The 23,722-nt window shown below is 36.4% G+C and overlaps 1 protein-coding gene across 2 annotated transcripts in view; it reads left to right on the top strand.

Annotated features, from left to right (window-relative positions):
- The window catches only part of TBC1D32 (TBC1 domain family member 32), a 91,838-nt gene that overhangs the window by 15,884 nt on the left and 52,232 nt on the right, over positions 1 to 23,722 (top strand). For both annotated transcript variants that reach the window (XM_076333497.1, XM_076333498.1), the window contains 12 exons: positions 318 to 417; positions 690 to 827; positions 2,234 to 2,326; positions 2,580 to 2,722; positions 6,532 to 6,659; positions 7,801 to 8,002; positions 11,559 to 11,638; positions 14,626 to 14,764; positions 15,406 to 15,493; positions 17,027 to 17,145; positions 17,771 to 17,887; positions 21,384 to 21,472. In XM_076333497.1, coding sequence (XP_076189612.1) covers positions 318 to 417; positions 690 to 827; positions 2,234 to 2,326; positions 2,580 to 2,722; positions 6,532 to 6,659; positions 7,801 to 8,002; positions 11,559 to 11,638; positions 14,626 to 14,764; positions 15,406 to 15,493; positions 17,027 to 17,145; positions 17,771 to 17,887; positions 21,384 to 21,472 — 1,436 coding nt within the window. The remainder of the gene's footprint in view (positions 1 to 317; positions 418 to 689; positions 828 to 2,233; positions 2,327 to 2,579; positions 2,723 to 6,531; positions 6,660 to 7,800; positions 8,003 to 11,558; positions 11,639 to 14,625; positions 14,765 to 15,405; positions 15,494 to 17,026; positions 17,146 to 17,770; positions 17,888 to 21,383; positions 21,473 to 23,722) is intronic.

Raw genomic sequence — 23,722 nt, 5'->3', positions numbered from 1 at the left:
CATAGTAATGACAATACGGCAATCACCGATTGCCATTAACTTCTCAACTTGCATGTTCTCTGTACTCTTCTTCATAGATTGTCTTAATGCTTATAGAGCTGGTAGTGTGATTATGTAATAGTAATGGCAATGTGTATTAATAGCCCTGTAAAATTTTGCCTCCTGTTGGTTAGCCCATCCAAAGCACTGAAACATGAGGTAATTGCAGTGAAGTGGATATTTAGGTTCTTGTGTTAAAGGACAGTACTTTGATATAAGAGAAAATGACTTTATTGTAAAATACCAGGTATTTTATTATTTTCTGCTTTTTTCCACAGGTTAATGCAGCTGTCCAGCAATGTCTTGATTACTTTGAATTTTGCAAGGCAGCAGTTAATAAAAATTCCAGAGCCAATGACTTCTCCCAGCAGCATTGTAGTGAGTATCTTTGCATGTCTTGCATTATATCCACATACATCCACATTCTCTAGGTCTTTGAGCATGCTACCTAAAGAGGAAGACATTCTATCTGTTCTTTTTCTTCCCAAAATATTGTATGGCTATCTTTTGAGAGAACACTAATAGCAGTGGTTAGTTACTTAAGCTGTCTGTCTTTATATACAAAATGATCCACGTACGTTGCAGGTAGTAGCTAGGTACTGTAAACTAAAATAGAGTCAAGTTCTAATTTTTTGGTTTTATTGTTAAAGGTGATAAGCAGAACTTGTCTTACACTGGACGAGAATTGCAGTACGTCTATTTTGTTCATTCACTGTGCCTTTTAGGAAGATTGTTGATCTATAAGCAAGGCCGAAATCTCTTTCCAGTGCAGCTGAAAAATAAAAAAGGTAAGGCGAAGGCTGAGGAAAATGGAACCTGTTGAGCAACACTCTCTCCATACTTGATATATGTTTCCACTGCAATATTGTGGACGTTATAGGACAACACTCTGTTCAGCAATTCTGTGCTTGGAAGCCTGTCTTAAAAGATGGTAGAGGTAATTTTGAGCATCAACACAGTTTTTTAATCTTTGATGGATGTGGTTGAATAGATTGCTTTTATCCTTACTTTTAATATATTGATTTCATGTTGAAGGAGAGTTGGATTAGTGTGTAAGTGATTCAGTCTTTCTATGTATGAGTAGTATCTTTTGTCAAACCAATTGATACAATTGGTTGAAAGAGAGAAATGTCCAGGGACCAAAAGTGTTTTTCAGGTGTGAAACAAAGTCAGTATTTCAAGCTAATTGCAAATTGAAAACAATTGCTCTGAGCTTAACCTATTAATAGAAGATAAAACAATGGTAGAGGAAAAAGTCGGTACCTGTGGAACAGAGGTGTTAATAAGGACAGAAGATAGGAAATGGAAAAGCCCTTGGACATCCAGAGGAATCTGCGTATGGTGATACATTGTGCAGGGTTGGCAAATGCAAGTGTGTGAGAACAATTGTAGTGTTCCATTACATTAATATCTTTATTAATTCAGTGTAGAATTCAAAACATTACTAGATACTAATTCCGAGACTTGTATTTTGAAGTTATTTTGTCCCTCTGGTTTGAGGATCAGGACTTAATAGATCCGATGTAGAGCAGTTGTGAGGAAGAAACATCTACTAATCGAGTGCTTTTGTCATTTACGGATTATCTGTATAACACCATTCAAGCAGTGATCCATTGGTGATGGTTGCTTTTTTCTCTCCCCTACAAAAGTAACAATTTCACTATCTGTCTTCTTAATAGCGTCCTTCTCAGCTTCATAGATAACAACCCTTTCCTCACAAATTGTCTGATTTATTAACATAATTACATTAAACTTGAAGCAATAGTTCCCAACCTGCATTTAGCTACTTGTTTGTTGTTTTTGCTTCAGACCTGAGGAAGAATTGTCTGACAGCTTGTCTCTTTTTCCAGTTGTTTCACTTAATTGAATAGCAAGGTAATGCTTTTTCCTATAGCTGTGTATATTCAGTATTCTCAAACTTTGGCTGCCATTTGTTTCAGTGGAAGACATGATAAAATTGCAATTGGCTAAATTGGGAGCAAGATCAAGCCTTATAAGTTGATCATGAACTACCTTGGTAGAGTCCCAGAGACATGCATGTCCTTTGCTTTATCGGTTGTACATATGTTGATTTCCTTAATAAAGCAAAGCATTGTTCACATATATTTACAAAATCCATTTTATTTGTAAAATTAAATTTACACTTTATTTGCAGAGTACTTTCCTCTTTTTTTTCTTTTTTTTTTTTTTTTAGATAGTGTATCCATAACCGAGCTCTTGGTATTATTTACTCAGCTTATTTATTACTCTCCAAGTTACCCAAAGTCAGCTTTGGCAGTGCATACAGGTAAATGTCTGTTTTTATTATATGCTAATATATATAATTATAATGAGGCATGCGGTAACTTCTTTTGCAGTTTTAATGTGGGTCTGTTATTTGTGCAGATTTTTCTCTTCCCTTCCTCCCTTACCTTTCCTTCTTCCCTCTAACTGTGTTAAATCAGTGCTTAACAAAATTATAATTCAGAAACATCTACATAAGCTCTATAGATATGTTTGTGTAAGTTAAAATATAAACAAATACTTCTTGTGTTCACCAGATAATTATTCTCCAGCAAGTCTTGTTATGGAGATTCTGCAAGTTTTTTGTGATCAAACAGGATGTGCTGCTGAATGTTTATATACGGATGCAGTGATAGATGCCCTACTTCATCCTGTTCAAAGTTTCCTGAGTGGCACAGAGGTTTGTAGTAATCTTCCAAATAATTTTTAAATCTATAGAATATTATCATTTTTCTGTATTTTCTATGTAGAAGATTTATTTAGTCACATGGTAACTTCTGTAGTATTTTTCTACATTAGCTATTACAGTATGCCTTACATAGCGTAGGCCGTCATTATGATGGGTCTGATGAACTTGGTTTTCTTGAAATCTTGTGAATAGTAGCAAAAATTGTGCTGTAGTGAGACCATTCCCTTGGGAAAATCACATCGCTTAATTTTTTTTTTTCCCCTCCCAACATTTTTGTGTGTCTCTTGGATATTTCTTGGATGCTTATCTGCTCTACCTGCTATTTAAAAGGCAACCTACTTTTATTCCTTTTTAAATTCAGCTGGCAACTTGAAGTTAAGTGTTCTCAATAATTAGTACAGGTAAAATATGTAATTCTTCATGGAAAATTATTATTTTCTGGATTGGTAAAAGGAAGAGGTTGGTTTTTTGGTTTTTTTTTTATACATTTCTATAAGAATTGTAAAAATCTTGGGAAACATTATCTACCTCTAGGTACTTGGAAGTCTAGTTATAGTTTCAGCCTGTCCTGTTTTTGTTTTGACTGAGATGATTTAATTGATCTAGGTGACTGTAAGTCTCAAGACAGAGAGGCCGAGGGTCTGAAATGCCCATGGAGGAGCCTGAACTGTCTTACATAAAGAGACTTTGAGAGAAATTAATGGCTGAGAAGTTTTGAATTTACTTCCTGAGACTCATGCTTGCAAAGACAGTCTGGGTTCCTAACTTAAATACCTCATCTAGGTTCTTAAACCTGAATTTTGTCAGTATCCTTCTGATTATTTTTTCAGTGCAGTTTGTTTATTTTTCAGAAAAGACTCTTCATGTTAATTCCTGAAAATATTTTTACCTATACAAAAATACTCCAATACTATTTCAAAAGTGTGAACAGTTTCCAAGTAAATATTTTAAAGTATGTATTTCTGTAAAGCTTAAAACCATAGTCCTGCAAAAACTTGATCATGTCAATAATTTAGCTCTTCTGTAGGTATCTGTAGGTATCTGTACTGAGTACAGTGGCATTACTTACACATTTTATTATAAGGCTATCTATGGATGCTTTTGCAAGATTAACACTTTAAGTTGTCTTGTTTTTACTGTACATTGCAAAAATCTAGTGCAAATTTTTTCAAGTACAAAAAATGACTGAGCCTGCTTATGCTTTGAACACTGACAGTTAAATTTAAAAACAGTACTAAGGCAATACTTCATTGATTTGCTGTGATAGAGGCCTCTGTAATGCCCCAGGCAATCTCTATGGTCACATGGTATCTAAAGCATATACAACTGTCTCTCTTCTTTATTATACATTAGTAGTTAAAAAATAAATTATCTCAACGTTTAGCAGTTCTTCCCTATCTTTTTTTGTTTCTGCCGTGCTCAGCTGTCTCTCGCAGGTAGCTGAACTCTTAACAAATTGCAAAGCCTCCTGTGACTTAGTAACTGGTCTGTTTAAAAAAACAGGTCATGTTCAGGAGTATTTAATGCACAGTAGCTGTAGTAGGTTGGTTATGCGTTATGAATCTGGAATATGTCATATTTGTTCTAACGAAGGTGCAAATTGTTTTGTATTGCATCTGGCAAACCAATAGCTAGAAAAGGTAGGCCAGGTCAGAGTGATCCTCTTCCTCTTTTACAAGAATTTGAACTGATTTTGCTTCCCAACCAAACCATGGCACTTCTTAGACATCCAGGAATCCTAATGCTGGACTCTAATACTGGACCATGCCTATCTCAAAAGGAAGGCTATGGCCACGCATGCATCTTTCTTCAGCTGGGGTTGGCGGGTGGGTAGCACTGGAGCTGCATATGGGGCTCCTTGGTTGTACAGTGGGCCTGATGAGCAAACACAATGCTGTTATTTTACATTTGAGCTCTGAATTCACTCAGGTAAGTGCAAGCCTTACTTGCCTTTTAAGCAGAGTATTATTGTGTATCTGTAATAGAGAGGGAAGGAGAAACTCGGTGGCTATAAGCAGGAGTTGTCAGAATGATCAGTTTGTGGGCAGCAGTATTGACCTTTTGGGCTCTGTAGCCTCTGAGTTGCTGCTGAAGCATAGCTGGTGCGGAACATTGCATTCACATTTTAAATAAACAAAGTACCATGTTTTTGGGTTTTTCCTGGTGTTGCACAGGAAAGCAAAATAATAACGCACTTGAAGAAACAGTGACAGTACAGTACGTTCCTTTCTTAGAATCCTGCACAATGATACCCAGTAACCTAAAAATAAAAGGTCAGGGAGATTTTTAACCCTCTGTATCACTGAAAATTTTAACTAAAAAAACAAAGTCGAAATCGGTTTTTCTCTTGGGTTACTTTGACCACCGGCATTAATAGTAAATTCCTTAAATTTAAAAGTAGGAAGAGTATTTTCCTCTGTGCACTATATAAAATATAGAGCTACCTGTATATAAAATATAGAGCTAGAGAAGAAGCAGGAGCTGGATTGCATAGCATTTTTAAAATAATTTCTCTTGTGAGTCCAGCTGTCCTTGATGAATAACAGAAGAGTGGAAAAGTTTTAAGCAGTGGACTTCAGCTTCAGGAGAGTGGTGCTTTATTCCCCATTCTGACATAATAGATATTTAACAAGTGTTACTGGGAACAGTAATCCCCCCTAGCTCATCTCACTGTTGACTGCACTCTGTTGTCCCGAGCACGGATAGGGGGAAGCTTCCAAAGAGGGCTTCTCACTTTGAAAACTGTCCTTCTTTCTAAGTACGTTTGTGTATAAGTCCTAGGAATTTGCAGTGTTTCTCAGTCCCTGGGTGAGAAGGTACGCTCTGATTATCTCATGACCAAATTATTGAGACATACGGACAGGAACAGAGTTTTGGTGAGCATCTTTAGGACACTGCATAAGTGCTGTAGAATTACAGCTGTTGTCTACTGTCAGGCCGTCAGCACATCTCCCCATTACTTTCCCTCCCCTGGGCTTGGCAGCCTGGGCTCAGGGCCAGCAGAGGTAATAGTGTTGGTGTACAGCCTTGAAGAGAGCTCTTTGAGAAAGCTCTGCTAGGAAGCTTCAGCAGAGATCCCCCCAGCGATGACTCTACTAGTAAGCCTCAGTGTGGACTCACTCCACATTCCACTCAGGAGTGTTTTTTAAGCTCAGATTCTTGTCCTCATTCCCTGCCTGTACTATGTTGTAGCAGTATGGAAGCCTAGTGTCCCATTGATCTGAACCCCGACCCACAGACATGACTTCTTCACTTGCTTTGCCTCAGACCTGCTTTGTCACTATAGATCGAGTTGCATGGCGATCATTGGACTGTGTCTGACCTTGGCTACTGTATCTGGAGCTGACCCTGACTCACTCGCTGGCCTTCCTGGCTTAACCTTGGACCTCCCTCATCACTGTGGAGGGGATCTGGACTGTTGGGTGAACCTAGTTACTCTCACTGGACCTCATCTGCTCACCTTGCTTGGGTATGGTGGGACTGCCTGCCTATCCAATGGCAAGCCACTGCCTCTGCCTGCCTCGTTACCACACTCAGTTCCTGGCTTCTTGTCCCTTGCAGAACATCCTGCCCTTGCTGCTGCCTGACAGGTTCTTCATGGAGCACCCATGTTCTGCTTGTCTACTATTGAAATATTGACTTCATTTATTAATGAGCAATGGCCAATTTAGCATTAACCTTTCCTTAAGCAGTCATCAGAAAGGTGACCTTCAGGTTCTGCATACATAAGCCAGACTTGAATAAACAGCTTTCACAAAAGCATTGAATTGAAAACTTTTTTTTTTCTTTCTTCCAAATAGGTGTATATAAATTGTCTTGAAACCACTTTAATTGATGTAGCTGATATTTTGGCAAGGATTGCTGCTGTAGAAGATGGTCTTTCTCTTCTTCTTTATGGAGAAAATGAAAAAACTGCCAAAGAAGATAGGTAAGAGTGCATTAATGAACAGCATTAGTGAGTAATTTAATGAATTACATTGGTTTTATGAGACTCATTTCTCTTTTTTCTTTTATCTATAATGTGATATGTTTTGTTCATGTTTGGAGTAAAATACCTGATTATCCAGTAAAGTAGTGAGTGTTTTAGAGAATGTATTAGGGAGACATTTATGTGTATAACCAGGTGAAATGACAATTTAAAGAAATACTTTTATTAAGGGAGATTTCCATGGTTTACTTGTTCTTCTTATTCATGTGAGAGCTTTCCTTTCTCTGAATGTAGTTCCATTATATTCATAGTGCTGCTGTTCAGGCCAAAGGCTTCTTTTCTCTGTTTTTGTTTGTTTGTTTTTAGAATAAATATTAAAAATCAACCTAATTTATTGAAAGAATAGATTTAATGTAGCATTCACTTTTCAATACATCTAGTAGAGACAGGTCTTGTATCAGAAGCTGACATTCGTAACACCGTACCTAACTTAGGATTTGGGTGATCCTCTGGGTAGTATATTGTTAGCTGATGCTAAAACTTGAAACAAGGAGGTAAAATTGAGACTAGCCTTTAAAAATATCTAAACTGCAGGTCATGAAAATGTATGGAATGTATGTCTTCGAGGTGGAGAAATCTCAGAAGTTGCATATGTTTTTAAGGGGGGTTGGAAGTAAAAGTATTTTAGAGAAAGAGTTGTCCTTTGCATTGCAAGCCTAGAAGACTTCAGAAGGAGATCTCAGTTAGGAAAAAGGAAGAAGGACAAATTTTGCCTTGTAGTGATGTCCTTAACACTGATTAAGCGGAAGCTAAAATGATTGTCTTGTTACTCTTCCCAACTGGTCTCCTGTAAAACACACAGTCTGTGTAGCTGATGGCTATGTGGGCTGGATGGAAGACAATGGATGCATTTTTGCTTTATGTAGACCTGTAGCCAAAGTAAAATCCCTTGCTGTACATTTCTCTTCTTCTGACTGATGTTACAAGTTATAATATGGTTGGCCTCTCCACAGTGGGTCATAGTTTCTTTCCATATTTTCTTTTCCCCTAGAAAAAATTAAATAAGTTTAGTCAGAAGATTTGTTTCAAGGCTTATTTATGACTACAAAACAACATTTTAAAAGTGTTACTTTATTTCTAGTCCTACAGCTGTTCATGTAATTGTTCAGTTTACAAAGAAACTTCTTCATGACGACATTTCTCTTTTATCTGGATCCGAGATTTTGCCAGTTGTTAAAGGAGCTTTCATTTTTGTATGTCGTCAGATGTACAGAACTTGTGAAGGCCTGCAGATGGTAATTCCTTATGGCTTGCATGAATCTATCGGAGAGGCCTGGAAAAAGGTAAATCTTATTTTGGATTGGGAAGATTGGAAAAAATCTTACTGTAAGAGGTTCAGCTTATATAATAATTGTTCTTTGCTTCAGGTTGCTTATATTTAAGTAGTGAGACAATGCTTGGAATTGTTCTAAAAATGAAGTTCTACTTCTCAACCTTTCCTTCTGTATGTGAACCTAGCAGAAGCTTAGTTTGAGACTTCGGTGCCTTAGGATTAAAGCAGGAACTCTCAAGATGCATTGATAGACCTATCATTCATAGATCAACTGCTTGCTAAACATTGTCCTTGATGCTAGAGGTCACCTGATGTTATGATAGCAAGTGTCCGCCACAGATCTGGTCTTCACTCTTGGTTTGGGATATTTTGAAAGGAAAAACTTCTGAGATATGGTCTTAGTAAATTTTAGGTTAAATTAGTTCATTTCGTCGGGAGATGCGGAGGAAAAAAGGGGATTCCAAATATTTGACTTAAATAGTTAGATGCCATTGAAATATTCTCAAGAGACCATAATGAGAAGTACCAGGCAGGAGTTCTTGTCTTGCCTGTGTACTTGGTGTCATGGTTTAACCTCAGTCGGCAACTGAGCACCACACAGCCGCTCGCTCATGCCCACCCACCCCACCAGCCCCCCTGGTGGGATGGGGTAGAGAATCAGAAGAGTGAAAGTAAGAAAACTCGTGGGTTGGGATAAAAACAGTTTAATAATTGAAATAAAATAAAATACTACTACTGCTACTACTAATAGCAATAATAATAATAATAATAATATACAAAGCAAGTGATGCACAGTGCAATTGCTCACCATCCGCCGACCGATGCCCAGCCAGTCCCCGAGCAGTGGCCCCCCCGGCCAGCTTTCCCCCAGTTTATGTACTGAGCATGACGTCACATGGTATGGAATGTCCCTTTGGCCAGTTTGGGTCAGCTGTCCTGGCTGGGCCCCCTCCCAGCTTCTTGTGCACCTCCAGCCTTCTCAGTCGGTAGAGCATGGGAAGCTGAAGAGTCCTTGACTAGTGTAAGCACTACTCAGCAACAACTAAAACATCGGTGTGTTATCAACATTATTCTCATCCTAAATCCAAAACCCAGCACTGTACCAGCTACTGGGAAGAAAATTAACTCTATCCCAGCCGAAACCAGGACACTTGGATATCTTATCAAGTGTAGAGTCTGTACTTCAACTTCAGTTTGATAGCTAGTCTAATGCTTTTCCTGCATGAAAGAGCTTGGGTCCAACAGTTCTGTGTGTTCTGCTTTCTATTATAAATTTACTGAACAAGGTATATGGATCTCTGCTTTATTCACTAAACTTTCCTATTTCCATTGTTCTGATAGCCATATGCAGTGTGAAAATTCTTACCTATTACTATAAAAATTTAGTTAAGATGGAAAAAAGACAGCAGATGCCGCAAGAGCAGTTTTCAAAAAGTTCACAGTGAAGTAAAATTCAAACAAATGTTTGAATCATTAAAATAACGTTGGCAGCATTTAGGTAAGGGTAGCATACAAAGCTTCAGTTTTGGCTTCCAGCTAAACTGAAAGCATATGTAAACTATAGGTATTAGAACTCTTAGTGGAAAACCAAAATTTAGCTGTGTTGTTTCACTTTATACTGAAAACTGGAACCATGTCTTTTTTTTTCCTCCAGTGATCATAAAATATTTTTTTAGAGAAGGATCAGACCAAGCTGGAAGAAAAAATTGGCTAAAACCCTAAAGATTCTTGTTGGAAGCGAGTAAACAGGAGAGAGATTGAATGCAAGGGAAAAAGAATGGAACAGCTATTCTTCCTGTCAAATGCTGTATGCTTTTGTTATGATCAGAAGTTTTAAAAATATAGTCACAATGTAAACTGAAGCAGAAAATATTGGAAAGATAGGACATGAATAGAAGAGAGACTTAAATCACCAGCTTGTGGGTATTTCTCACTGCTTTTATATATGAATATTATCATGAGAGCATACATTTTGATTGAAAATAAATTATAGTATTACTTACAATCATAATTATATCACAATAAACTCTGTTTCTCATCAAAGACTGTTGGTTTTGAAACTTACGGTCTTCCTTCATTGAGAACTTCAGGATTTTATTGGATTAAAGAGTTTAGTTCACTTGAATCATGCTGTAATTTACATAACTCAACAATCTGTCTGTCTTTATGTGCTTTCCTATTGTGTAACTAGTCAGTCTTGAACTAACCTGTTACTCTATTTAATGTTTATCACAGGCAGACTGTTATGCTTTTGATGGGCATTTCCAGTTATTTGCTCTAAAGCACCACAGCGTTTGCACATGCACAAAAGACTTCTTTGCACATTAAAATCCTTTATTATGGTATAGAACATCACTTAGACAAATTGTTTTGACAAATACAAGATAAGTAGGCTGAATGTGTGAAGTTTAAAAAAAATCATGAAACATTTAACTGACAAAATGCCATTTCTTCACATCACTTTGGAGGTCATTTTGAGACTGAAGTGGAATCTACACATTCAGGACTTCAGGAATCGACAAGTTAGTACAGGAAAGTCACATTTTTAACTCTGCCATCTTGATTACTTTTTAAATTATTTTCTGTCATTGTTCAGTTTTAAAACATCTGCTGTTTATAAAACATTGTACCATTTATAGTGTAGCAAAAATGGTGGACTTTAGTGGACTGTATCCAAGCAGTAGTGACAATTTTTTAATGGATAGACTGGTAATTCGTTTCTTCCTATTTTACACATCTCCTGGGGTTTTAAGACTGATGGAGAAACAATTTTTTTCTTGGCACATTCTGCTGGAATTCTGGGACAGAATTTGTACAGATGATAATAAAAGGGGAACTTAATAGAGCCAGGACAACTGACTAGTTTAATAGAGGAATCTTTTATGGATTTATTAGATCATGTTTATAAGAGAGTGAATTAATGACTGCTCACTTTCATTTGGATGGTGCAATATGCTTTTTATCCCTAGAAACATAAAACAGCCTAAATCATTCATCTTAAATATGCAGTGTTGTTCACACCAATTATTTTCAAATATTTAAATTAGAAACTCCATCAAATGTAAAAATGTATATATATATTTATCTATGTCTGTAGCTCTAATTATATCCATACTGATATAAATAAGTTTATATAATTTATAAATAAATAAAATAAAAATTGGCAGAATTACTTAATAAATTTGGTATTGAGTTGTTGACTCCAGAGGCTGTTATTTCAGGTACCTGTGACAGAAGTTTTTAAATTTTTTTTTATTGCCGATTTTTTGCTTTGGGAGTCTCCAGTTAAAAAATAAGAAGAAAGACGTTTTTATTTTAAGAATTTTAATAAAAATTTTAAAAATGTACTAGCTTTAAAATGGTTTATACCCAAGGAAAAAATAAAAAATAAGCTTTTCTGGAATAAAAAATGTAGTGGAATAGTGTATTCTGTGCCAAAGGCTAGACTACAACCTGATCACTGTTATTTTTTTAATATATAACAAAAGAATGAGCAAGATCTGGAGTTTAAAAATGGTGTAAACAAACAGTAAGGAGGTATTTATTTATTTATTTTTATTTCACAGATGAGTTTGCTTTCAGAAAGAGTACCCACTCCTGTAACTGCAGACTTGACTTCATCAATAAGTCTAGAGTCAAAAAACATGTAAGTTGATGCTTAATTTATGCACATGCACAAGTATGAACACATACTGCTACTTTATCCACAACTGAGGCATCATATAACCCTGTGTTTTTTTGCCAAAAGCATAGGGGTAGGTAGAGGGAGTGAAGTCATCCTAGCATAGGTCTCAGTAGAATTAAAAAATTGTTCTTGCGGGTCAACCAGGGGATCAGGCCCAGCCAGCACGGGTTCATGAAAGGCAGGTCCTGCTTGACCAACCTGATCTCCTTCTATGACCAGGTGACCTGCCTAGTGGATGAGGGAGAGGCTGTGGATGTGGTCTACCTGGACTTCAGTAAGGCCTTTGACACCGTCTCCCACAGCATTCTCCTAGGGAAGCTGGTGGCTCACGGCTTACACAAGTGTACTCTTTGCTGGGTCAAAAACTGGCTGGACGGCCGGGCCCAGAGAGTTGTGGTGAATGGAGTTAAATCCAGTTGGCGGCCAGTCATGAGCGGTGTTCCCCAGGGCTCAGTTTTGGGGCCAGTTCTGTTTAATATCTTTATCAATGATCTGGATGAGGGGATCGAGTGCACCCTCAGTAAGTTTGCAGACAACACCAAGCTGGGCGGGAGTGTTGATCTGCTCGAGGGTAGGAAGGCTCTGCAGAGGGACCTGGACAGGCTGGATCGATGGGCCCAGACCAACTGTATGAGGTTCAACAAGGCCAAGTGCCGGGTCCTGCACTTCGGCCACAACAACCCCATGCAGCGCTACAGGCTTGGGGAAGAGTGGCTGGAAAGCTGCCCAGCAGAGAAGGACCTGGGGGTGTTGGTCGACAGCCGGCTGAACATGAGCCGGCAGTGTGCCCAGGTGGCCAAGAAGGCCAATGGCATCCTGGCCTGTATCAGAAATAGTGTGGCCAGCAGGAGTAGGGGAGTGATTGTCCCCCTGTACTCGGCCCTGGTGAGGCCGCACCTCGAATACTGTGTTCAGTTTTGGGCCCCTCACTACAAGAAGGACGTTGAGGTGCTGGAGCGTGTCCAGAGAAGGGCAACGAGGCTGGTGAGGGGTCTGGAGAACAAGTCTTCTGAGGAGCGGCTGAGGGAAGTGGGGTTGTTTAGCCTGGAGAACAGGAGGCTGAGGGGAGACCTCATCGCTCTCTACAACTACCTGAAAGGAGGTTGTAGCGAGGTGGGTGTCGGTCTCTTCTCCCAAGTAACTAGTGATAGGACGAGAGGAAACGGCCTCAAGTTGTGCCAGGGGAGGTTTAGGTTGGATGTAAGGAAAAATGTCTTTACTGAAAGAGTGGTGAAACATTGGAAGAGGCTGCCCAGGGAAGTGGTGGAGTCCCCATCCCTGGAGGTATTTAAAAGACGTGTAGATGAGGCGCTTAGGGACATGGTTTAGTGGGCGTGGTGGTGTTGGGTTGCCGGTTGGACTCGATGATCTTAGAGGTCTTTTCCAACCTTAATGATTCTATGATTCTATCCTATGATTCTTGACCTTTCAGGACTTTCTTGGCTTAGAGAGTTGTGTCTAGTCTATGTAAAATTGTCTTATAGTTGATTCTAACTACAGAAATTGGTTTGAGGAAAATGTGAATGAGAAAGCATAAAACAAAATAGCTATCAGAGTTTATCTTACGGCTTTGATGTTGTGTTAATTTAAAATGCTGTTCTGCTGAATGGTATCTACACCTTCAAAATACTATGTAGCAAGATTGGCAGCATTCTGTCTGAAAGCCTGATACATATTGAGTGAAAGGCATCCTTCCTTTTATACTAAAACTTGATGTCCCTTTATAGATGTTTGTATGCATTAAGATGAGAAATATACAAATATTTGTGAGCCTGAAAATTCAGGGTGATGTTGGTGTTAGTGCAGAACCTAGATAATTAAGTAGATTCTTGTTTACACTTTACCATAGATTTCATGTATAATTTGCAAAGATACCTCAACAGTTATTACTCTGGTCTTTCACGTGGTGGCACGTGAACTGGTTATAGCAATTCAAGTCTAGTGGTAAAAAGAAATCTAGGGATGTAGAGCTCTGACTGATGAGGCTGTCACTAATCACTACCATTGACATAAGCTACAATTTCCTCCTAGCATCTAGATTTTTCATTTAACTATGGAACGAGACATGCTGATATATTTATGGGTGAAATTTTTGCTTCTGAACATGACATGGCAGGGATTCTGCAGGAGAAGTGATTAAAATTTGAGGTAATGGTTGACTGCTACGAGAAAAGCTGCATGCTGCTTGCTGGTGATAGGAGTCAAAAATGGGAAATGAGAACTAGAGATGAGAATCCAGTAAGCAAATGCTTTTAGAGAAGCAGAATCACAGAAGTCTAGTAATACCTGCAGGGATGGTACCTAGTCAAAGGCGATGTAATTGCTTCACTTTTCTTTTTAGGCCACAGAATGTTTTGCAGGGCAGAGGATATCATCATACTTTATTCTTGCAATTGGTGTTCCTCCTGCCATGTCTATAGAAAATATTTTCTCTTTACTGCTGTTAGTACGTGAAGCTGTTGTGTATATATAGCACCTTATTTTCATAATTCTGTACTAATTTCTAGCAGGACCCTTTATCTCCTCAAACATGAGTTTTTATTAGTTCCTCCTAGTGTTTTTACATTGGTGAGAAGTTCTGTGCCTGCTTTGCCAATTTGTAACTGCCACATTAATACCTTAAAAGACTTGTCAGATAGTAAGTTGTAAGTACATTTAAGGATGACATGGCTCTTTTGGGTTCCCCATTACATCCTCTTTCTGTTCTGTGTTCCTATCTAACCTTAGTTTTGCCAGGATGAGTTTGAACTTTGTACAAAATACAGTCTAATACATATTATAACTTTCTCAAATGCTTTTTTTGAACTAACATACAGTAAACATCTAGAGTAAACACAGAGTCCAGTGAATGAAGTGTTGTTGTTTTTCAAAGTTAGAAACTGTAGATTTTCTTTTTTCCCATGCTTTTTTACATCTCTCTTTTAATTATTGTTTTGCTACTCTTGCAGTTTGTTATGGGAAGAGACTTTGTTAGATGCCTTGCTAAATTTTTCTGCCACGCCCAAAGGACTATTTCTGCTTCATAGTACAGGTGCCATGAATGACTGTGTGAACTTTATGTTCAGCAGTTTATCAAAAAAACTCCAGGTAAGCATTACAGAGTCTGTACAGTTTTTCTTTCTTTTAATGATTATAATAAAAATGAATTTAAAATGTAGCTTATCATCTTTGATATTGGTGCCACACTGATTTAAGTTTGTTGGATGTTACTCATCTTCAGAATGTCAGGCATATATTTAGTTTTTCTGACTTTTTACAGTAAAAAGTTTGAAATGCTAAGCAAAATATTTTTCCTTTTTTTCTTCTAAGTGCAAATTTTTCTAGACCAAGTTGGTAGGTGGTGTTGAAGTCTAGATACGCTAGACAATACTTGAAATCTAACCAAAAATTGGATAATATGCATTTTAGGAGAAAAAACATAATGTTACAGACGTCCTACTGAATGTGTGCAAAAAACATAACACCACTAATGTTTTTATTCTTTGCTGACGTTGCATGCCTCAACCATAGTATTTTGCATTTAAATTTTGATGAGATGCTTGACAAAAATGTTTGGTTTGGAATCTGACCCTCGCAAGAGGATAATATCTATGAACTGTTCAAGAGTAACCATACAGTGGATTAAATTCTGTAAACAAGTGTAGGAAAGATCAATATTTAAGAGATCATTTGAGAGTTTCATGCCCTCTGAATAACTAACACTATGCTTTTACATTTGTTACTAACAGACAAATGAGTATGAAGAGTTTGGTAATAGAGTGATTGTTACACAAATGGCAACAACACCAACAGGTGCAGTAGCTCTACAGAGTTCAGGTAAATTGAAGAATGATGTTATTATGAAGAGTTACATGCTGTAGTCTTGCACATTAGAAAAAGACGGTGAGAAAGATGTTAAAAAAGATCAGCTGAGTGGAATAATTAATCAGTATTAGCAAAGACTGCTTAAATGTCTATTGATTTCTTCTTGATAGAAATTTATTCTTTCCAATTTTTAAGTCATTCACTTATCTTGATGCAGTGTTGTTTGGGGGTTTTTTTTCTTACGTTATGCAAAATCTTTACTTCATTGGTTTAGGTTTCCAGCAATTTCCTGTATGTGCATGAAGACATTTATGTCTGTTAAAAAATAAGTTGCTAACAATTTGCAAGTGCTTCTTATTGATCTACAGATCAGAATTAATAACTGTTGATTTCTGTAATTTATATGTACTTTTCCATGGTTACTGACTGCTCAAAGAGTGAGAAACTGCAAAGGCCTGAATGTCATTGGTGCTCTTATGCTATAGTGAGATGGAATTGAGATTGTCTGAATTGATGATTCTTCTCATATGTCAACCCATACCACAAAGTCCCTTCAGATTCATTCTCAGATAACTCAACTGTTGCCACACCACCCAGCGGTCTAGGTAGTCATTATGCTAAAACTAGAGTCTTATCAATAAAGTAAAGCTACCGTCTTAAGTTGCTAAGGAAGTCCATGAGGTACAAAAGTTACAAATACTCTCTCTGAGTATCTAGAAGTGGCTGGTGTGTAATAAAAATGACTTAATTGGAAGACTGTCAGAAAGGCAGGAAAATTCTGCCGGTCAAGGAAACTAATTGTTAGTTGCTTATTATTTATGCTTCTGGGATCTTTCAGAAAGCAGGGAGCAGATCTATTTGAGGAGTAACCCATCTGTCCTGTTTAAGGTTCTCAGCCAAGTTCCTTCTTATGGCCCTTGGCGTCAAAGACAAATGGTAGACCAAAGATAATCAGCATTGATTTTTCAACCCTGAGAGGAGGTTGTGTAACATATGTGAAGTTGGTATTAAGCCTGTAACTTACATTTGGAGATTTCAGAGTTAGATGGCTATCTTTCTCCTTTAATATTTAACATTTTAAATTCAGCTAGTAGTGTTTCTCTTACAAAGATTTTTTCAGTCCTTTTCATTGTGGTACGTTTTCATTTATTAATGAGTTATAGTAAATCTGTATTTTTAAAACCACAGAGCCAATGCTAGCTAAGCCTTGATCTGTAGCAGATAACTTGTTAAAGAAGGTCAGCAGCTCATTTACATGGAAGATACATAAAATATGATCCTACTCTAGTATAATAGTCTTTGCAAACTGTTGCTGTAGATTTTAGATTGAATATAAGCAGACCGCTGTAGAAAGGTAGTTTGACTAAAGGATTGATAATAGCAAGGAGAGTAACCCTCAGGCAGTCTGTCTTGTGAAATTTCAGCCACAGTGTAGAGAATTTTGAGAATCTGAGTTACAATTGTAGTGTAAAATGTTTTTTAATATGAAAATTGTTTTTCTGGTATTCTTGCCATTCTCATTATTAGAACAAAAATTTGTTTTAGGCTTTATAAAGGCACTTGTAACTGAATTATGGGCTCTTTTGGAGTGTGGAAAAGATGATTTGAGGATAACCCAACCCAAATCTACTCCAGTTGACCCTATTGACCAAAGCTGTCAGAAGGTGAGAAATTACTTAATCTTCTGTACTGACATGCAAAAAAAACCAGTGGTGTATTTCAGATAGGATGATACATACGTTTCTGTAAATTTTTATTGTGACTATGCCTACTTCTTGGCACGTGGGGCAAAATTAGTACAATACACCAGTCAGATGATGACTGATTGAAAGGATTCTTGTGTTGCATGGCAGGTCACAATGCCAAGAATCCATTAAAGTCAATATAAAATAATAAATAACAATCATGACAAAAGTGAAAGTCTTAAAGTACTGGCCATCAGTTCATGTCTCTGATTACTGTAGTAAGATCAGAGAGAGTGACGTGTGTTAGAGTATGCTGTGTCTCTGGATTTTAGAATTATGTGATAATGAAAATATAATTTTCAAAATTGCTTGTACAATTTGATAGATAATAAATATTTCACAGACACTACTGCCCTTTTAGATTATATAGACACCTGCCAGGGTTTGCAGTCTTATTTTGGGCAGCTGTATTTATGTCAAGTTCAGCCTACAAAGAAGGATAAGAACAAACTTAAAGTAAATGGCAAATAATTGTTAACGCTTACCTGATTATACTTAACTGATTAACATTCCCTTTTGTCCCCCCCTTTTTTTCTTTCTCTAGTCTTTTCTGTCTCTGATAAACTTGCTCACTTACCCTGCAGTTTTTGAACTCCTGAGTAAACAAGATATACCAAATAAACCAATGTATTCACTCCGCGAAGTACCTACAGATATTATTGTAAGTATAGTTTTTATTTTGAAAGAAAAATAAATAGTTCTGTGAAGACATTTTTCCTGAGAAAATGTTACTGTAATAATAGAATAAGTGTTTTGTTCTTACTGAAAGATTTTGAAATTTTCTGCATTTTATATTATATACAGCATGAGGGCAGTATATGCACATATCACTTCACGTTAACCTAAATTTTCATTTTGAAATCCTAAAGATAATACAAAATTTGATGCCTAATTTAAAGATCATCTTTTCTGGCTTGTGTTAGAATTGTTTTTCCATGGAAAAAAAAGTGACATACATAAACACCTCAGTGCATGTGGTTACATGCTGGAAAATGCTGGAAAATATCTATACTTGTATAGATATCTATATATATAGATATAGATATACTTTTTATAATATTGCTCTATCACACTATCTGTGGATTTAAACAAAAATTAAAAAAAAAACAAACCCAAACAAAAACCCTCAGGCTTTCTTAATAGCACAGATGTTTCACACACAGAAAAAATCACTAATTAGAAAGTTACTGATTAAGGCATATTTCAGTCCTAAGAAAAATAGTATTACCATTTCTGTATTCAGTATTATTTTGTATTAGTTCATCCAACTGCAATCCATTATTTTTTTTTCTCATCTATAAAGCACAGACAAATTTAATCTGTGACCTTGAGTGGCAGTTAAAATCAGATTTTTTTTTCTAATGAGCTAGCACTTTGAATTGCTGTTGTGTTAAAGTGTTTGTTTAGCACAAGCTCTGGATTGGTGGTAGTTCAAGTTGTTTAGATACAGTATATCATAATAGTGTATGTTATGTGTGGAAGGGTTTTTTGTAGTTCTTTTTTGTAATACTGTTTTGATGATTTCAGGAGGAAATGGGATGATAAATTTCATTTTTCCAATCCACTCAATGTTGGTGTGTCCACCAATGGATAGTTCTGTTCAGTCATCAAGTTTTCTGAGGCACTGAGAGCAGGGGAGATAGATGTATGTTGAAGGTGATACATATTTGAGAGCTTTCAGATTGGGGTAGATCTTAAGTAATGATTTTTGTGAATTTTGGAAGCCTATGTTGTTTTGGCTTTTGAGGCACTTCAATGTTTTGATGGAATTCTCTAGATTTCCAGAAATAGCAATACTGATACAATTGTTCAAAGTTCCCTGAACAGTTACAGATGTTTTGAGTGGGATTTGTCTCACTTAACTAATGTGCAACAGTGGGTTTTGTAAGCTTAAACTAGGCATACGATATTATGTAGTTAACAGAAGGGAAATAGTCACTTCATCTAATGTTACTTTAATATATAATGGCTAAGTCTAAGTACTCAGAAAACTTCTGGGGTTAAGCAGACATACAGATTTGTCATAACCAAGTTTTTGGGCAGTGATTGCAGAAAGTAAAAGATTTGACCAGATGTAACTATGGTTAGAAAGCAAAGTAAAAGCAGTTTAGGTGCCACTAGAAGATTTGGTTAGAAGACCTAATTGCTTTGTGTGCTTCGATTTTTCTATATTTCTGAATCATGTCACATTGCCACAGAATCTGACCTGTAATATTTATGCTGAACTATATTTGATAATGCATAGCACTTAATCATTTTTGTATGCCCTTTATTTCTTAAATACACAAGATTTAAATATTTTTTCCTCCTTTGTATTTTTGGCTAACTAGTTGCATCGTTGGCTGAACAAATTATCAGTTGGGCTTTTACTACTTTTAACTGTTGACTAGTCAGGTTTTTATTTTGTGCCCTCAGGAAAATTTTTCTTAATACATGCCAGATTTTTTTTTTAACTCTGTTTGCCATATAAAAATATTTTAGAAAATGGAGCAGATGAATCAGGGTCCTTCTGTCTGCTTCCACTCTTCCTTTGAGAGGTTCTACAGTACACATATGCAAGGGACTCTAGCTTGGAAGGTACCCTCCAGATCTGTAGCTTTGAAAGACATGTTAAAGCAGGTGAAATTCTTTTTTTTTTCTTTTGCAGTGATTATGGAGAATCTCATATTCAGATGGTGTATCTTAGGGTATACAAAGTAGGTGACATCCTACCTGTAATATTTAAGCTATGCTCTGTAGTTGAGCAGTGCAGATCTATCTGCACATTTTTCTGATCAGAGCTTGTATTGGACCTTGTTCATCATCTTCCTTCCTGATATCCCAAATCAGAGCTTGGTCTGCATTCTCAACAGTCCTTTCTCTGTGCCTGCTCTTTCTACTCTTTCACAGGCTCCAAGCTTTGATGTATAGATGAGAGAAGGAGGTTGTTGCCAGAGAAATACCTCTTGGCATTTAACTCTTCATATGTGCAAATACCTAAAAAGCCTTAAACCCCAAACAAATCAATTGCTTGCATTACCGATTGTATGAACAGCCTTGAGGTCTGACTTGAATTGTTTTATTGTGAATTTTATTGTGAACATAATATGTGGAAAAAGTGCATTCTTCATGGCTCTCTCCCCTACCACCCAAAAAAATCTAATAGGGAAAATACAGTTTCACTGTATTTTAAATAAGAATGCATTTTATGAAGACAGTTTACTTCAACAAGTTCTAGATTTTTTTCTACTACTAGGAGTTTTACTTGTGGTGTTTACTTTTCTCTCTGTGGAAAACCAGGGCTTTGGTTGATTTCATGAAAGTATGGATCCTAACTTTTCTCTCATATCATATTGAAATGACTCATTGGTCTAACCAGTTGAATAATAACTCTGCTGTCTCTGAGACTATCCTTCTTAAATGTGGAGAAAATAAAAGTTTGGATTTAATCCAGATTAAATAAAGCCTATAAGGACTTTGTAGTTTGTTTCTTCTGACCATAGCACAGCAATCTGTCTCTGAGATGATAACATCAGTGAATGCTTTTATGCATTTCTTAGTCTTTTTATGAAATTATTTCTTCAGAAGCAGTTTGGATATGCAGTGAACCAGAGGGGAAGATAATTAGGTTGGATTTGTGGAAGAAGTGGGAAGCAGCCACAGGTCGTTGTCTATTGCATGAGATGCTATAGGATGAAAGATGTAAGCCTCAACATCCAAGCCAAGCCTTGCTACACTGAGAATAAATGGCCGTGTTTTGAAGCATGTAGTACTAACCAGTGTTAGAAGGAGTATTATACTAAAGGATTTGCTGTTCTTTTCATTAAAATCGATGTATACACATTTCAAACATACAAAAACCAGTTTAACATTTTTGTTGTGGTTTAATACTAAATAAGAACTAGGATACTTGATACATTAGGATCTTTTTATATGTTTACTGATTTTTTTTTTTTTTAAACTGAGGTTCCCCCCACCCCCACCCCCACCCCCACCCTTCTGTATGGTTTCTTTTTGCCATTGACTTTTATGGTGGAAAGCACCTCTTCTTACAGAAATAATTTCAATGTGCGTTTTAATAATAGGTTTCATTTTATAGTAAACATCCCTATGAAACTACTATGTGCATAAAATACAAAATCATACATGAGTTTTTTACATTTGTCTTCCTTTGGCAGGATATCATTGACAGGCTTATAATTTTGAATACAGAAGCTAAAATTCATTCTTTATTCAGTTATGAACAATCACATATCTTTGGTCTGAGGTAAGATGCTCATTTTTTATTTTCTGGTCACATTAACTAAATAGGATATAACATGCTTGGATGTGTTGCTTCTGATAAGATAACTTTGGTTTTTATTATGCATGAAGGTGAAATTCCCCCTTTTTTTTAACATAAGATTAAATGAAAAATGGCCTACAAAATGAGAATTGCAATAAACCTAATGTTACTGCCTGTAAATGGATATATTGTAATATGATAAGCAGTAATAGAAATTGCATGTTATTTTGGCTAGTTGATTGAAAAGAACACGTGGTACATCCATTGTAGTGCATAAAACAAAAATCATACTGAAATACTAAAATAAACAAAGTATTTTTTACCATGTTCATATCAGTTTGGTTTATCTAGTCTCCCTGTACTTAATATTTTTTTTTAAATGTATTGGTTTAATTATCACCAATTTCACCAGAACTTACTTTGAGAAGGAGAGTACCATTTGATCCCAAATATTTCTAGAACCTGAAGGAACATTTAAAATATGCTCACACTCATGCTCATGTTTTGTAATATTAAGTGCTTTATAACATTTTAACATAGAAATTAGTTTCTGCATTTTTTTCCGTTCTCCAAATTTGAATACATAAATCCTTGAATTCACATTTTTGTTATGAACATATCGTGTGCAATTGAAATAAAAGATCTGTTGGATTGTACTTCATAGTATGGAAAACTTCGATAACCTTGCTTGGGCAAGATATAGCCCAATTGATTAAGTACTGCAACGTTAGCTTTCTGCAGCTGTATTTCTACTTTGATATCACAGTAAAATTATTTCATACTATGAATAACCATAAGATACAGTATAATTTGCTGATAAGGATGAGCATGGAGGAGATGAACAGTGGCAGAATTTGGAGTTGGGAGATACATGATTTTGCCGTATAAATCAGAAGTTATAAATGCTGTTTTGGAGGAAATCACTAGTTGGATAGGAATGAGAAGTCCTAAGATGAAATATGAAAGATAAAATGATATTCTTCATTTAGGATTATACTGACTCCATAAGAAGCTTGACAGAACTCCCATTGATTTAATAAGGGATAAGGGAGAGTGAGATGTTTTACAGTTTAAAATAATAGTTTGTTTTTAGATTGTGTTCTACTTTTATAAGGTAAAAGAGCAGATTTCTCCTACAATGATGTTAGGAACCCTTGTAAGGTATAGGCAAAAATGAATTATTCAATCTGATTGCATAAGTGGTTGACTCCCATGTTGTAAGACAGAGACTGGTACACAAATATATGGGTCGTGTTGAAGCTGTGTTGAATGCTTACAATATTTTTAGCAAGGCCTATACCCTGTGAAGCAACAGAACTACCCATAACTACACATAGAAGCAACGTAACAAGCTCATCTGTAATCACGTAAAAGAAGCTATACTGTTACACAGATAAGATGAGCTTCAGAGTTCACTGTGGCAATGACATTTTTTGCTGGACACTGACAAAGTTAAAAACCAAGTGAAAATCCAGTCAAACTGCCAGATTTCAAGAAAAGTTTAAGTAGTATTTTCAGTGTGGAAACCTACTCATAAAAGTGGTAGATATCTTAATAATTAAGTAGTCATCAGATAAAGGAAATTTTTTTAAAACATATAAATATAATTTTCAATAGAGACTTCGTGTTCTGCAGGGACTTTTGGAATCTCAGTGATACCTAGGACCTCATGTTTAACTTCATTTTTAAAAGATTCAGTCTTTTTTTTAATTGTTCAAAAGCCCTATTCCCTTCCCCCCTGCCTTTCATTGCCTTTCCTGTAAAAGAAAGGAAGATACAGTTCTAGGGATTTTAATATGGGCCTGTGTATACCACAGATAATGTAAGACTGTGTTTTCTTATTGATTAAATGGCTTTTCATGAGCATGTGGGGCTTGCTGTACAAATGTTTTCTGCAAATAGTAGAGAATTGTCACATATAAGCCTTTTATTATGACTAATTCAGCTGCCTGCGCAAAGAGAATTTTTATTATTGCATAGTTATTCAAAGTTCCCTATTAAAATGATACCAAAACTCTGGATCATTCTGGGATTTGTCATGGTTACTGTATTGTTTACAGTATTAAGGCTTGCAAGAAACCCTAGGCTATATTTTCTGAATATGAGAGTTACACAGTTCATTTTAAATACCTTTTGAAACCAAGTTCCATGAGCTTTTCTGTGAGCGCTGCTGACTGCAGACATGTGTTCTGTAAAGTGAACCTTGCCTTGTGTAGTTGGTTTGCTCCTTGA

Source organism: Aptenodytes patagonicus, chromosome 3 (genome assembly GCF_965638725.1).
Source record: "Aptenodytes patagonicus chromosome 3, bAptPat1.pri.cur, whole genome shotgun sequence".
Classification (NCBI taxonomy): Eukaryota; Metazoa; Chordata; class Aves; order Sphenisciformes; family Spheniscidae; genus Aptenodytes; species Aptenodytes patagonicus.
This window is presented reverse-complemented; position numbering and strand designations above follow the sequence as displayed.